This window comes from Macaca nemestrina, chromosome 12 (assembly GCF_043159975.1).
Source record: "Macaca nemestrina isolate mMacNem1 chromosome 12, mMacNem.hap1, whole genome shotgun sequence".
Lineage (NCBI taxonomy): Eukaryota > Metazoa > Chordata > Mammalia > Primates > Cercopithecidae > Macaca > Macaca nemestrina.
Genome location: NC_092136.1, coordinates 76405318 through 76418679, shown reverse-complemented (window position 1 = coordinate 76418679; position 13362 = coordinate 76405318). Strand labels below are relative to the sequence as shown.

Sequence of the window (13362 nt, the reverse complement as noted above, 5' to 3'; positions counted from 1 at the left end):
TAACTGGTAAATGGAGAGGTCGTGAGAAAACTCAGCTCCAGAGTAGCCCTAGTGAAAGCCCCGTTATAAGAGTTCATTAGAAAATACTAGCTCACGTTGACTCTTTCACCAAGGACTAGAATCTCTCTCTCTCTACTCTCTGTAGAATACGACCTGTGCTGGAATGGAGCTCCCTCCATTCCCTGTGGAGCTCTTCGTACCTGGACAGCTGATTATCTACTGAAGGACTTCTTGTTTCTCCTTACAGATTTTTTGGTTGCCAGCTCATGATAGGCGATATGTCAGGTCCATGGCTCCTGGTTTTCAGCATGTGGGCCATTTAGTATCCGTTAAAACCCTTGCTAAAAACAATATCAGTATAATAAATGTTGACTACAAGAAGTTGTTCCCTAATGGGTTAAGGTAAGTGTTTGATCACACCTCTCTTGGCACATATTGCCTTACTTACACAAAATATACATTCTAACTAAACTACTTAACTTCCCCTTTCCATCTCAGAATTTCTGTGTGTGGTTAGCATCTTTGAATCTCCTTTCTTTTTCCTACCCCTTCTTTCTTCCCTCCCTATGCCAACAAACATTTATCAAGTGTTGACTATGTCCCTGGAACATAGACTTTAGCCTCTTCTGTGTGCTCTAATCTTTCACCACTCAGTACACTTTTTTGTATGCTTGGTATTTCTGTTTTTATATAAAAGGCGGACATTGAAAAGTCAGAACTCAAAATGTTGTTTATTTCCTCCTACCGTTACAAGATGGATGGCAGTACCTTGTAAATGGCTTTGTGATCCAGATAGCCATATTTCTGGAAGGGATAATTAAGAATATAACAAAACCATTATTTGAAAAATGTAAAAACAGCTAAGCATGAGAAGAAACTAAAAATATTAACCACTGTATTTATAAATATACAATTAGAGACAAATTTTCAGAATTAAAAGCACCTGGGAATAAAATGACAACTTTTCCAAACTTAATTGTTATTAAACATGCTTAATTTAATCCATATCCCCTTTGTCTTAGATTGAAGGTTAATTTTTTATATGATTCTAAATGATTTAGAGACAAAGTCTTCCTTGGGGAGGGAGGGAGATAGATAACAGATTAGAGATAGATAGATAATATGCAGATATCTATTACTGCCTATCTATAGATAGATAATATCTAGATCTAGATATTAGATAATCTAGTACTTGCTGGAGTGGTTAAAAGGTTTAATGAGATTATTCTTGCCATTTTAACTGAGAATGCTTTAATGCATTATTTTAATCAAAAGTATATGAGTATAGAGTTGCCCTCTGTTTTATTTGTGATGCTACAAAGTTTTTTAATGTTTTAAAGACATTAAATGTTTTAAATGTTTTGAAGATTTTTTTTAAAAAGTTTTTTTAAAGTTTTTAAATGTTTTAAAGACATTATATATTATTTTTAATCAACATAATTTGTATATATAGGGTACAATGTGATGTTTTAATTAATATATTTATACAATATGGAATGATTAAATCAAGCTAATTAACATATATAATGTCTTTTTCATGTTAAGATATTTGAATTTACTCTCCGCTATTTTGAAATATACATTATTATTAACTGTAGTTACCCTGCTGTACAATAGATCTCAAAACATTCCCTCTATCTAACTGAAATTTTATACCTTTTGACTAACATTTCCCCTCCCCCTCAACCCTTTGGTAACCAACATTCTACTCTTTGGTAACCAACATTAGCCTTTGGTAACCAACACTATTCTCTCTTTTTCTATAAGTTAGACTTTTTTTTTTTTTTTTTTTTTGAGACGGAGTCTTGTTCTGTCACCTGGCTGGAGTACCGTGGCCCAATCTTGGCTCACTGCAACCTCCGCCTCTCGGTTTCAAACAGTTCTGCCTCAGGCTGGAACTACAGGTGCGTGCCACGATGCCCAGCTAATTTTTTGTATTTTTAGTAGAGATGGGGTTTCACCATGTTGGCCAGGTTGGTCTCGATCTCTTGACCTCGTGATCCACCCACCTCGGCCTCCCAGTGTTGGGATTACAGGCATGAGCCACTGCGCCAGGCCTTTTTTTTTTTTTTTTTGAAGACAGGGTCTTGCTTTGTCACCCAGGCTGAAAGGCAGTGGTGTGATCTTGGCTCACTGCAGTCTCCACCTCCTGGGCTCAAGCTATCCTCTTATCTCAGCTTCTCAAGTAGATGGGACTACAGGCACATGCCAGCACACTTGGCTAATTTTTAAATTCTGTGTAGAGATGCAGTCTTGCTCAAGCAGTTCCCCCACCTCCACCTCCCAAAGTTCTGGAATTACAGGTGTGAGCCACCGTACCCCACTGTAAGTCTGACTTTTTTAGAGTCTACACATAAGGGAGATCATGTGGTATTTGTCTTTCTTTGTGTGGCTTATGTCACTTACCATAATGTCGCCCACACTCAACCATGTTTTCACAAGTGACAGAATTTCCTTCTTTTTAAAGGCTGAATAGTATTCCTTTGTATGTATATACTACATTTTCTTTACCCATTCATCTGTTTCATGGACACTTAGGTTGATTGCATATCTTGGCTACTGTGAATAGTGTTTCTATGAACATGGGAGTACAGATATCTCTTTGAGATATTGATTTCACTTCCTTTGGATATATACTCAGTAGTGGGATTTCTGGATCATAAATATGTTAGTTCTATTTTTAGTTTTTTGAGGAACCTCCACCTTGTTTTCCATAGTGGTTGTACTAATTTACATTCCCACCAACAGTGTGTAAGAGTTCCCTTTTCTGCACATCCTTGCCAATACTTTTTATCTTTCATCTTTTTTGTAATAGCCAAAATTCTAAGAGGTGTTTGATGATATCTCCTTGTGGTTTTAATCTGTATTTCCCTGATGATTAGTAATATTGAGTGTTTTTTCATTCGCTTGTTGGCTATTTGTGTCTTCTTTTGAGAAATATCTCTTCAGGTCTTTAGCCCATTTTTTCATTGGGTTTTTTTTTTTTTTGCTATTAAATATTTTCTCTTCACTCTGTTGATTGTTTCCTTTGCTGTGCAGACACTTTTTAGTTTGATGTGGTTCCACTGGTCTATTTTTGCTTTCGTTACCTGTGCTTTTGGGGTCATATCCAAAAAATCATTCCCCAGAGACCAATGTTGTGGAGCTTTTCCCATTTTCTTCTAGTAGTTTTAGTTTCAGGTCTTACATTTAAGTCTTTAATCCATTTTGATTTGATTTTTGTATGTGGTATGAGATAAGGGTCTAATTTCATTCTTCTGCATGTGGCTATCCAATTTCTCAACACCATTTATTGAAGAGACTATTCCCATTGTATGAGGAAGACATTGTATTGGCACCTTTGTTGAAATTCAATTAACTATAACGATGTGAATTTACTTCTGGGCGCTCTATTCTGTTCCACCAGTATGTGTCTGTTTTTATGCCAGTAGCATGCTGTTTTGATTATCACACCTTTATAATATATTTTGAAATTAGGGAATGTGATGTGTCCAGCCCTGTTCTTTTTGCACAGGATTGCCTTGGCTTTTGGGAATCATTAGTGGTCATACAAATTTAAGGATTCTTTTTTATTTCTGTGGAAAATTACATTGGAAGTTTGAGAGGGATTATGTTGAATCTGTAAATTGCTTTGGGTAATTTTGACATTGTAACAATATTAAGTCTTTCAATCCATAAACACATAATTTTTTCATTTATTTATTTATTTTTTCTTTTTGAGACAGAGTCTTGCTCCATCGTCCAGGCTGGAGTGCAGTGGCATGATCTGCACTCATTGCAACCTCTGCCTCCTGGGTTCAAGTGATTCTCCTGCTTCAACCTCCCAAGTAGCTGGGATTACAGGCACATACCATTGCACCCTGCTAATTTTTATGTTTTTAGTAGAGACCAGGTTTCCCCACGTTAGCCAGGCTGGTCTTGAACTCCTGACCTCAGGTGATCCACCCGCCTCAGCCTCCCAAAATGCTGGGATTATAAGGTGTGAGCCACTGCACCCAGCCCCTTTCATCAGTGTTTTATAGTTTTTACTGTACAGGTCTTTCACCTCCTTGGTAAAGTTTTATTCCTAAGAATTCTATCTTTGTTGCTATTATAAATGGGATTATTTTCTTATTTTCATCAGTTAGGTAGTTGTTAGTACATAGAAAGAAATGCCACTGATTTTTGTATGTTAATTTTGTATCCTGCAACTTTGCAACCCATAAACTGAATGTATTAGTTTTAGTAGTTTTTTGTGGATTCTTTAGGGTTTTCTATATGAAAGGTCATGTCATCTGCAGAGACAATCTGACTTCTTTCTTATTTGGATGGCTTTTATTTCTTTCTCTTGCCTAATTGCTCTGGCTAAGACTTACAGTACTATGTCAAAAAGAAGTGAGGTTTGGCATCCTTGTCTTGTTCCTAATCTTAGAGGAAAAGCTTTCAACTTTTCATCATTGAGTATGATTTTAGTAGTGGCCATGTCCTGAATGGCCTTTATTGTATTTTGGTATCTTCCTTCTAAACATAATCTGTTGAGAGTTTTTATCATGAAAGGGTATTGAATTTTGTTAAATGCTTTTTCTACTTCTGTTGAGATGATCATATGGTTTTCGTGGTTCATTCTGTTAATGCAGTGTGTCACATTTATTGATTTGCATATGATGAACCCTCCTTGTATCCCAGGGATAAATCCCACTCGATTATGGTGAACGATTCTTTTATGGTGCTGTTGAATTCAGTGTGTTAGTATTTTGTTGAGGATTTTTATGTCTCAGGATTTCACTGGTGATATCGGCCTGTAATTTTCTTTCTTGTAGTGTCCTTATCTTGCTTTGGTATCAGGGTAATGCTGGCCTAGTAAAATGAGTTTGGAAGTAGTCCTTCTACTTTAATTTTTTGAAAGAGTTTGAGAAGGATTGATATTGGTTCTTCTTTAAGTGTTTGGTGGAATTCAGCAGTGAAGCCATTATGTCTTGGGCTTTTCTTTGTTGGTAGACTTTGTATTACTTTTTATTACTCCTTGTTATTGGTCTGTTTTTAATGTTTTTAAAATTTTTTTTAAATAAAAATTGTATCGAGGTGAAATTCACATAACATAATTTTTATTTTTTATTTTTTTTGAGACGGAGTTTCACTGTGATTGCCCAGGCTGAAGTGCAATGGCGCGATCTCAGTTCACTGCAACCTCCGCCTCCCAGGTTCGAGCGATTCTCCTGCCTCAGCCTCCCAGGTAGCTGGGATTACAGGTGCACACTACCATGCCCAGCTAATTTTTGTATTTTTAGTGGAGACGGGGTTTCACCACGTTGGCCACGCTGGTATCGAACTCCTGACCTCAGGTGATCCACCCGCCTCAGCCTCCCAAAGTGCTGGGATTACAGGCATAAGCCACCGTGCCCAGCCTAACATAAAATTTTAAAGTGAACAATTCAGTGGCACTTAGTACATTTACATTGTTGTGCAACTGCCACCTTTAGTTCTAATGTATTTTGATACTGGAAGTTTTATTTTTTCTCTTTTGATCAGTCTTGCTAGGGGTTTATGAATTTTAATCATTTCAAAACACTGAATTTTGGCTTTGTTGTGTTTTTCCTATTGTGGCTTTACTTTCCTATTTCATTGATTTCTGCTCTTTATAATTTTCGTACAGACTTTGGTTTTAATTTGCTGTTCTTGCTAATAGATGGCTTTTTTAGGGTAGACAATTAGGTGACCTGTTTTGGATCTTCTTTCTAATGTAAACATTTAAAGTTATAAACTTATTTATTTTTTATTTTTATTTTTTGAGACAGGGTCTCACTCTGTCGCCCAGTTTGTAGTACAGTGGCATGTACTACTGCAACCTCTGGCATGAGCCACTGCGCCCAGCCTTAAAGCTATCAATTTACTGTAAGCATTGCTTTAATTTTCTCCCACAAATGATGTTGATATATTGTTTCTTTGTTATCCAACTTAAAATATTTAAAATTTTCTCATTTCTCATTCGACTTGTAGATTATTTAGAAATGTATCGCTAACTTTTTAAACACTTGAGGATTTTCTAGTTACTTCAGTTATTGATTTCTAATCTAAGCTTATTGTGACCAGAGAACAAACCTGTATAATTTCAACCCTTTTAAATTCTATGGTTTAAATTCTAAACTTGTTTTATGGCTCACTGTATGGTTTATCTTGGTGAGCTTCCCATGTTCCTCTGAAGATTATGTGCCCTCTTCAGTTGTTGGGTGTAGTATTCTATAAATGTCAATTAGTTCAAGTTGGTTGATAGGCTTTTTGAAAATTTCATATTCATTTTTTCTTCCTTTTTCTGTTGAGCTAATACAAAGGATTAGATTGCAGATCAAACATTCATATATCAGATAACCTACCTACTGCCGAGATTTATCATTAAGTTCAAGGATACAGCAGGCAATCAGGAGGCTCAAACAAAGCAAGGAGAGACACTGACTGTGGCTGTGCAGGTATCTTCATTTATTGGACACATACTCTGTGACCCAGATAATAGATGAGGCCTCCAAGTGAGTTTGTGCAGGGTTAACTCACACATAAGGGGAGCAGTTGAGTCATGAAACATCTCTATTTGATAGTCCCAGAGAGTAATCTAGTTTATGTGTCATTCTCCAGGGACCCATGCTTCATAAATCTGTTCCATGTTTATTTACAAAATACATAATAAAGAAATACTTAACCAGGAACATCCTTTTAAGAACATTACATATAAGGCTACTCTTCCTAGTAAATAATATTATTCTATTTACAAAAGATCAAGTTATCGTGCTGAGAAGGAAACTTCTCAGACTTCTCAAGATCAAGACTTACTCCTTCTTTCTTCTGGGAGCAACTTCCCCAATCAAAGAAAAATGAATGGTTCCTTATACTGCCATCTGTCAGTTACCAATATATACCAAACTGTATATATCTGTCAGTTACCTATATATATCCAACTGTTAACATATCCAGCTGTAATTGTGATTGTTGATTTGTGTGTGTGTGTGTGTGTGTGTTTTTCCTTCTTGTATTTTGAAACTCTTTTATTGGGTGCATTTGCACTTAGGATTATTAGACCTTGGTGAATTGGCCCCTTCAATATGAAATATCCCTTGTTTAAGGTAATTAATCTTATCTAAAGTTTACTTTTTGTTGTATTAATATTGCCACACTGCCTTCTTATAATTTGTGTTTGCTTAGTATGTCTTCTTCTGTCCTTTGGCTTTCAACCATTTTGCATCGTTAAAGTACATCTCTTATAAACAAAATTGTGTGAGTTCTTTTATATCTAGTAGGACAATCTCGGACTTTTAATTGCAATGTTTGATCCATTAATATTTAGTTCACCAATGAGAACACTTGGACACAGGATGGGGAACATCACACACCGGGGCCTGTCATGCGGTGGGGGGAGGGGGGAGGGATAGCATTAGGAGAAATACCTAATGTAAATGAGGAGTTGATGGGTGCAGCAAACCAACACAGCACATGTATACATATGTAACAAACCTGCACGTTGTGCACGTGTACCCTAGAACTTAAAAGTATAATAACAAGAAAAAGAGGGAGGGAACAAGGTTAACAATAGTGAACCTGAAAAAAAAACTTAGTTCACATCCTTTAGTTGGGTTTACATTACCATCATGCTATTTTTTTTCTATTTGTTCTTTCTATTCCTTGTGGGGTTTTTTGGTCACTCCTGTCCTCTCTTTTTATTTTTTAGTTAATCATTTTTTAGTATCTCATTCTATCTCTTCTATTTTTTTAAGTTGTTTTTTGTTTTTTTGTTTTTTCAAATAGAGACAAAGTCTCGCTCTGTCACCCAAGCTGGAGTACAGTGATGTGATCATTGTTCACTGTAGTCTCGAACTACTAGGCTCAAGCCATCTTCCTGCCTCAGCCTCCACAGTAGTTAGGACTATAGGCATGTGCCACCACACCTGGCTATTTAAAAAAATTTTTTTTGTACAGACAGGGTCTCACTGTGTTGCCAGGCTGGTCTCAAACTCCTGGCCCCAAGCCATCCTCCTGCCTTGGCCTCCCAAAGCATTGGGATTATTGGCATGAGCTACCATGTCTGGCTCTGGCTGACTTTTTACATCTTTCGGTTCTTTTTTACTGATTTCTCTAGGAACCATAGCTGTCTAGTTACTCCAGCACTATTTTTTGAAAAGACTATCTTTCTTCCATTGATTTGCTTTTGCACCTTTGTCAGAAATCATTTATCCCATTTGTGTGGATCTATTGTATGGTTTTCAGTTTTGTTCCACTGATTTATGTGTCCATAAATCACATTCTCTAATACTACACTAGCTTGATTACTGTAGCTATATAGTAAGTCTTAGCATCAGGTAGAGTGATTCCCTCTCGCACTATTTTTTTTTTCAGATTGTTTTAATTATTGTAGGGCTGTGCTTTTCCATATAAATTTTATAATCCACTTGCCTGATTGTACAGAAAAAACCTTGCTGAGAATTTTATAGGATCTGCATCAAACTTACAGATCAATTTGAGGGAGAACTGACATCTTTACTACATTGAATTTTCAATCCATGAACACGTATGTCACTCCGTTTGTTTAAGAAAGTGGGCAAAGGATATGAGCAGACACTTCTCAAAAGAAGACATACAAGCAACTATCAAACATATGAAAACATGCTAAGCATCACTAATCATCAGAGAAATGCAAATCAAAACCCTGATGAGATACCATCTCACACCAGTCAGAATGGCTATTACTAAAAAGTAAAAAAAAAATAAAAATAACAGATATTGACAAGGTTGTAGAGAGAAGGAAATGCTTAGACACTGTTGGTGGGAATATAAATTAGTTCAGCCCCTGGGGAAAGCAGTTTAGAGATTTCTCAAAGAACTAAAAATGTAACTACCATTTGACCCAGCAATCCCATTACTGGGCATCTACCCAAAGGAAAATAAATTGTTCTACTAAAAAGATACCTGCACTTGTATGTTTATTGCAGCACTATTCACAATAGCAGAGACATGGAATCAGCATAACTGCCCATCAGTGGTGGACTGGATAAAGAAAATGTGGCACATATACACCATGGAATACTATGCAGCCATAAGAAAGAACAAAATCATGTCCTTTGCAGCAACATGGATGTAGCTGGAGGCCATTATTCTAAGTGAATTAGTGCAAAGACAGAAGATCAAATACCACATGTTGTCACTTTTAAATGGGAGCTAAACATTGGGTACACATGGACATAAAGATGGAAATGACAATGAGGAGTCCAAAATGGGGGAGGGAGAGACAAGGGAAAGAGTTGGAAAACTGCCTATGGGGTACTATGTTCACTATTTGGGTAGTGGGTCCAAACCTCAGTATCATGCAATATATCCATGTATTAAACCTGCACATGTATCTCCTGAATTTAAAATTTAAACAAGGAATGTGATTGGTTTTTGAGTTTTGGTTTCAAAAGGTAAAAAGTAACTTTTTACTATTTTTTTCCTAATTTATTTTTAAAATTTATGTTATCTGCAGGGATTGGCTCAGAGACAATTCTAACATTGGATAACTAATTGCTGGCACCTCTGTTAAGGAGGCATTATTATTATTTTACAGTTACTATACTGAGGCCAAGAATGTACTAAGATGACCTAGCTGGGATTCAAACCCAGGCTTGTACAGAGCAGTTCCAATATGCCATACCATTTCAGAGATGAAAAAAATTTTTGAAGGTACTTATAAGATATGTTTTCTGAGAAATTGAATCCCTGGAAATGACAACTTAGCTAGAATTACTAGGTGTTCCTCCACTTATTTTCTTCCTGTTTCTATAAGCAGTCCACAAGTACCCACTGACATATAGTGCCATGGGAAAAATTAGTTTTTATTCCCCCTACTTTCGATACTTTCAAAAATTCTTTATATTTGAAATTTAATAAGTTCACCAGATTGGTACTCATTTATTTATTTTTTCAATTAATATTTGTGGATCCTGGTGTTATTCTAGGTATTGAGTATCTGGAGACAAATAAGACATAGTCTCTGCTTTTAGTTTACTTAGAGTCAAGTAAAGAAGACTGATAAGTGAGCAGATCATTCGAGTAGGGGGTGATAAATGCCCTGATAGAAGCGAGTATATAGGTGCTGCTATACAGTAGCATGCCAGAGCCAGCTCATACCAGCTTGTTTTTAAATATTCAGAAACTCTGCAAATTGGTTCTATCAATGGTAGCTTACAGTTGGCTATGGTAGGAGGGTTTATATCATGGAAATTTGCAAATGCTACAATAAGGCATTCCTTTTCCTTTTTCCTTTTCCCCATTCTTTCTTTTCTTCTTCTTCTTTTTAAAAATATGTTTTCTTTCTTCCTTTTTATTATTCTCCTTAGGACATCTGGTTTGCCAGCACACCACTGTTGCTACAGGAGCAGAGGTGCTAAATCCAATCCTTTATCTTATTGTACCATGAGCCCATTCTGTCACATCGTATCATGAATTGTCCCTGGACCAGCTTCTTCTGGTGTTTTGGGCAACAGCCTTCCACAAACATGCTGGCTGTTCCCCATTTAGATGATAAGAATGAAACTTGATCTAAATCCCCTGTGGATTCTGTTTTTGTTCCAGAGATTATAAAGCAGCTAACATCCGTATCAACGTATACACCATCAATGAGCCTTGGCTTTTCTCACTGGCCTGGTGCTCCAGGATTAACTCAGTGACCACAGACAACATTGGGCTCCTGAGTCAGCTTAATCACCCTCACTTCTTCATGGTGAGCTGGTTGTCCAGATTGTTCTTCCAGGCTTGTTACGATAGCAGTGCAGGCCCCCCCAGCCCTGTGTTGCCCCCTGTGCCGTCCCCTGAGGAGCCACTTAAGAGCACAGACTTCTATAAATATTGGAGACGTGGTATTTTCCATTCTCTCACACAGATCCTTCTGGGATTTTCAGGCAAAAATTAGTGTTGTTATAATAATTGACATTTATTGAATCCTTACAATGTCGTTTACATGCATTATGTCATTTAACCCTTTGATTTAGCCATTGTTACCTTCATGAGGAAACTGAAGCTCAAAGATATCTTTGCATATGGTCTCGTGAGGTAGGATTCAGAATGAGATCTGACTTCAGAGTTTTGTTATTGTAGCCCCACCTTTGTAGATGCATGGCAACAGTTGACAACGGCATGGAGAGTGGGGAGAAAACCAAGCATACTTGACTCCAAAGTGGAAACTGTGTGCCCTAACAAATTGCTTTTGAAGAGGGTAGCCAGTGTCCAGTTGCCTGTTCTAGGCCTCTGTTGCTTACTGCCAGAGGCTTGAGAACCTGAAGACTCGGTTTACAATCCCAGCCATATCCTATCGCTATCTGTGGAAGGAGCCCCAGCTAACCAGTTCTGCTACAGAACTTGTTCTTATCTGTATAGAGAGTAGGTTGACTGAGTGGGACACAATAGCATACAACAGAAAACAGTTTAATTTCGTTGCACTGATTCTTTAAACCTGGTCTGTGATGTAGGTCTTTCTCTGCCCCTGAATGAAATCTCACTCAGGTCCTGTAGCTTTTCCAGTCACTCTTAGATAACTTTTAGAAGTTCACTTTTAGTCATCAAAAAGCCTCACTTCAGAATTTAAGAGTCCAATCCCAAGTAATAGCCCAAACTCCAAATGGCCTTGAAAGTTAAAACCTTTGTCAGAGAAGCCTAAGAGGGAAGGGGCCTCAAGTCACCTCCTCCAGATCTCCACCCTCACTGGCCTGAGCTTCTGACCTGTTCAGGGTCAGGACCAGGGGAAAAGGGATCAGGGTCAAGGGCACAGTCTTACAGGGCCAGTAACTGCATCCAGGCCCTCTGGTAGAAAGGAGAAATCGCTTACTTCTTACTATGGTGGCTTGGTCAGATTTCTGGAGATGGCCCTGAAGGGAGCTTTGCAGCACAGGTGGAGCCTTTCCACCCACCTGTCCCCACGCAACTCCCCTTCATGTATATACTGTGTATTTTTCTAACATTTTAAAATCCAGTCATTACAAAAATGCATAATTTAGAAAGCAGCACACTCCTCCATAATCCTATCCCCTGAATCAGTAATGTCTCAAAGTTGTCCCTTTGGGAGGTACACATTTACTTAAATGATGCTACTATTTCTGAATGTATTTTTTTCATTTTAATATTTAAATTGATAAATCCATGTGATTCAAAATTCAGAAAGTTTAAAAGGATATATGTAAAAAAACCAATCTTCCTTCCACACCTGGTCTAGGCATTTTTAAAGGACCCAATACATGGCTCCCAGCCTATGCCATGCGTCATTTTATTCAGGGAGGGTGGGGCTGGTGTCCCAGGGGCCTTAACAGGCAGCCTATACTCCAGAGTTAGATTGATTGAGATTTAGATTCAGATCTGGGCTCCACTGTTTACTGTGTGAATGTGGAAATATTAGTTAACCTGTTTGTGGTTTTTGGCTTTTTTGTTCTTTTTGAAAATTGGGGATAATAATAGTGCAGTAGAAACACACATTTGTGTCCAGCATAATCTGGTCTGGTCATTGGTCTCGTAATTGAGAAAGTTAAAGTGAGGAATCATTTAAAAATGATCTACACTTTATCAGTTAGCTTTTAATGCTTAATAAAAACTACCTAAAACTTAGTGTCTTAATCAGATATTTGTCATGTCTCAATTCTGGCTGATGGCTAGGTGGTGTCTCTGGTTTGAGCCAGGTCAGCTGGGCTAGATAGTCTAGGATGCCTTGTTCATATGTCTAGAGGCTCACCTGGCATGACTGAGTTTCTCTTCATGTCGTCGCTCATCCTCAAGGCGGCTAGCTGGAGTGTGTTCACCTGGCGGAGACGGGTTCCCAATAGCGAGAGAGAGCAAGCCCCAAAGCACGTGGACTTTTCAAAGTTCTCCCAGTGTTACGTTTGCTGATGTTCCATTGGCCAAGGAAAATCACATGGCCAAGTTCAGATTCAGGGTGGGAGCAAAACAGACTTCACCTCTTGATAGGGAGGCACAGCTAAGTCACGTTGTGTAGGAGCCTACATACAGGTTTGGAAGGAATTTTGTGGTCATTTTTATAAACAGTGTACCACATACATACTTCACAAATTTTATTTTAAAATATTCGTTCACCTTTTGACAGTCATTTCTTTGAGGATATTTTTGCTGATTGAGTTTTATGTTCTCTCATTTAAACATCCAGATGAACTAGCTAGGATTTCTTTTTTTTTTTTTTTTGAGACGGAGTCTCGCTCTGTCGCCCAGGCTGGAGTGCAGTGGCCAGATCTCAGCTCACTGCAAGCTCCGCCTCCCGGGTTCCCGCCATTCTCCTGCCTCAGCCTCCCGAGCAGCTGGGACCATAGGCGCCGCCACCTCGCCTGGCTAATTTTTTGTGTTTTTAGTAGAGACGGGGTTTCGCCATGT

General features: G+C 38.0%; 1 protein-coding gene across 2 annotated transcripts in view; it reads left to right on the top strand.

Moving 5' to 3' along the window:
* The window catches only part of LOC105468795 (glycerophosphodiester phosphodiesterase domain containing 4), an 85699-nt gene that overhangs the window by 58643 nt on the left and 13694 nt on the right, over positions 1 to 13362 (top strand). For both annotated transcript variants that reach the window (XM_011719164.2, XM_011719163.2), the window contains exons 13-14: positions 248 to 402; positions 10570 to 10717. In XM_011719164.2, the coding sequence (XP_011717466.2) occupies positions 248 to 402; positions 10570 to 10717 (303 nt within the window). The remainder of the gene's footprint in view (positions 1 to 247; positions 403 to 10569; positions 10718 to 13362) is intronic.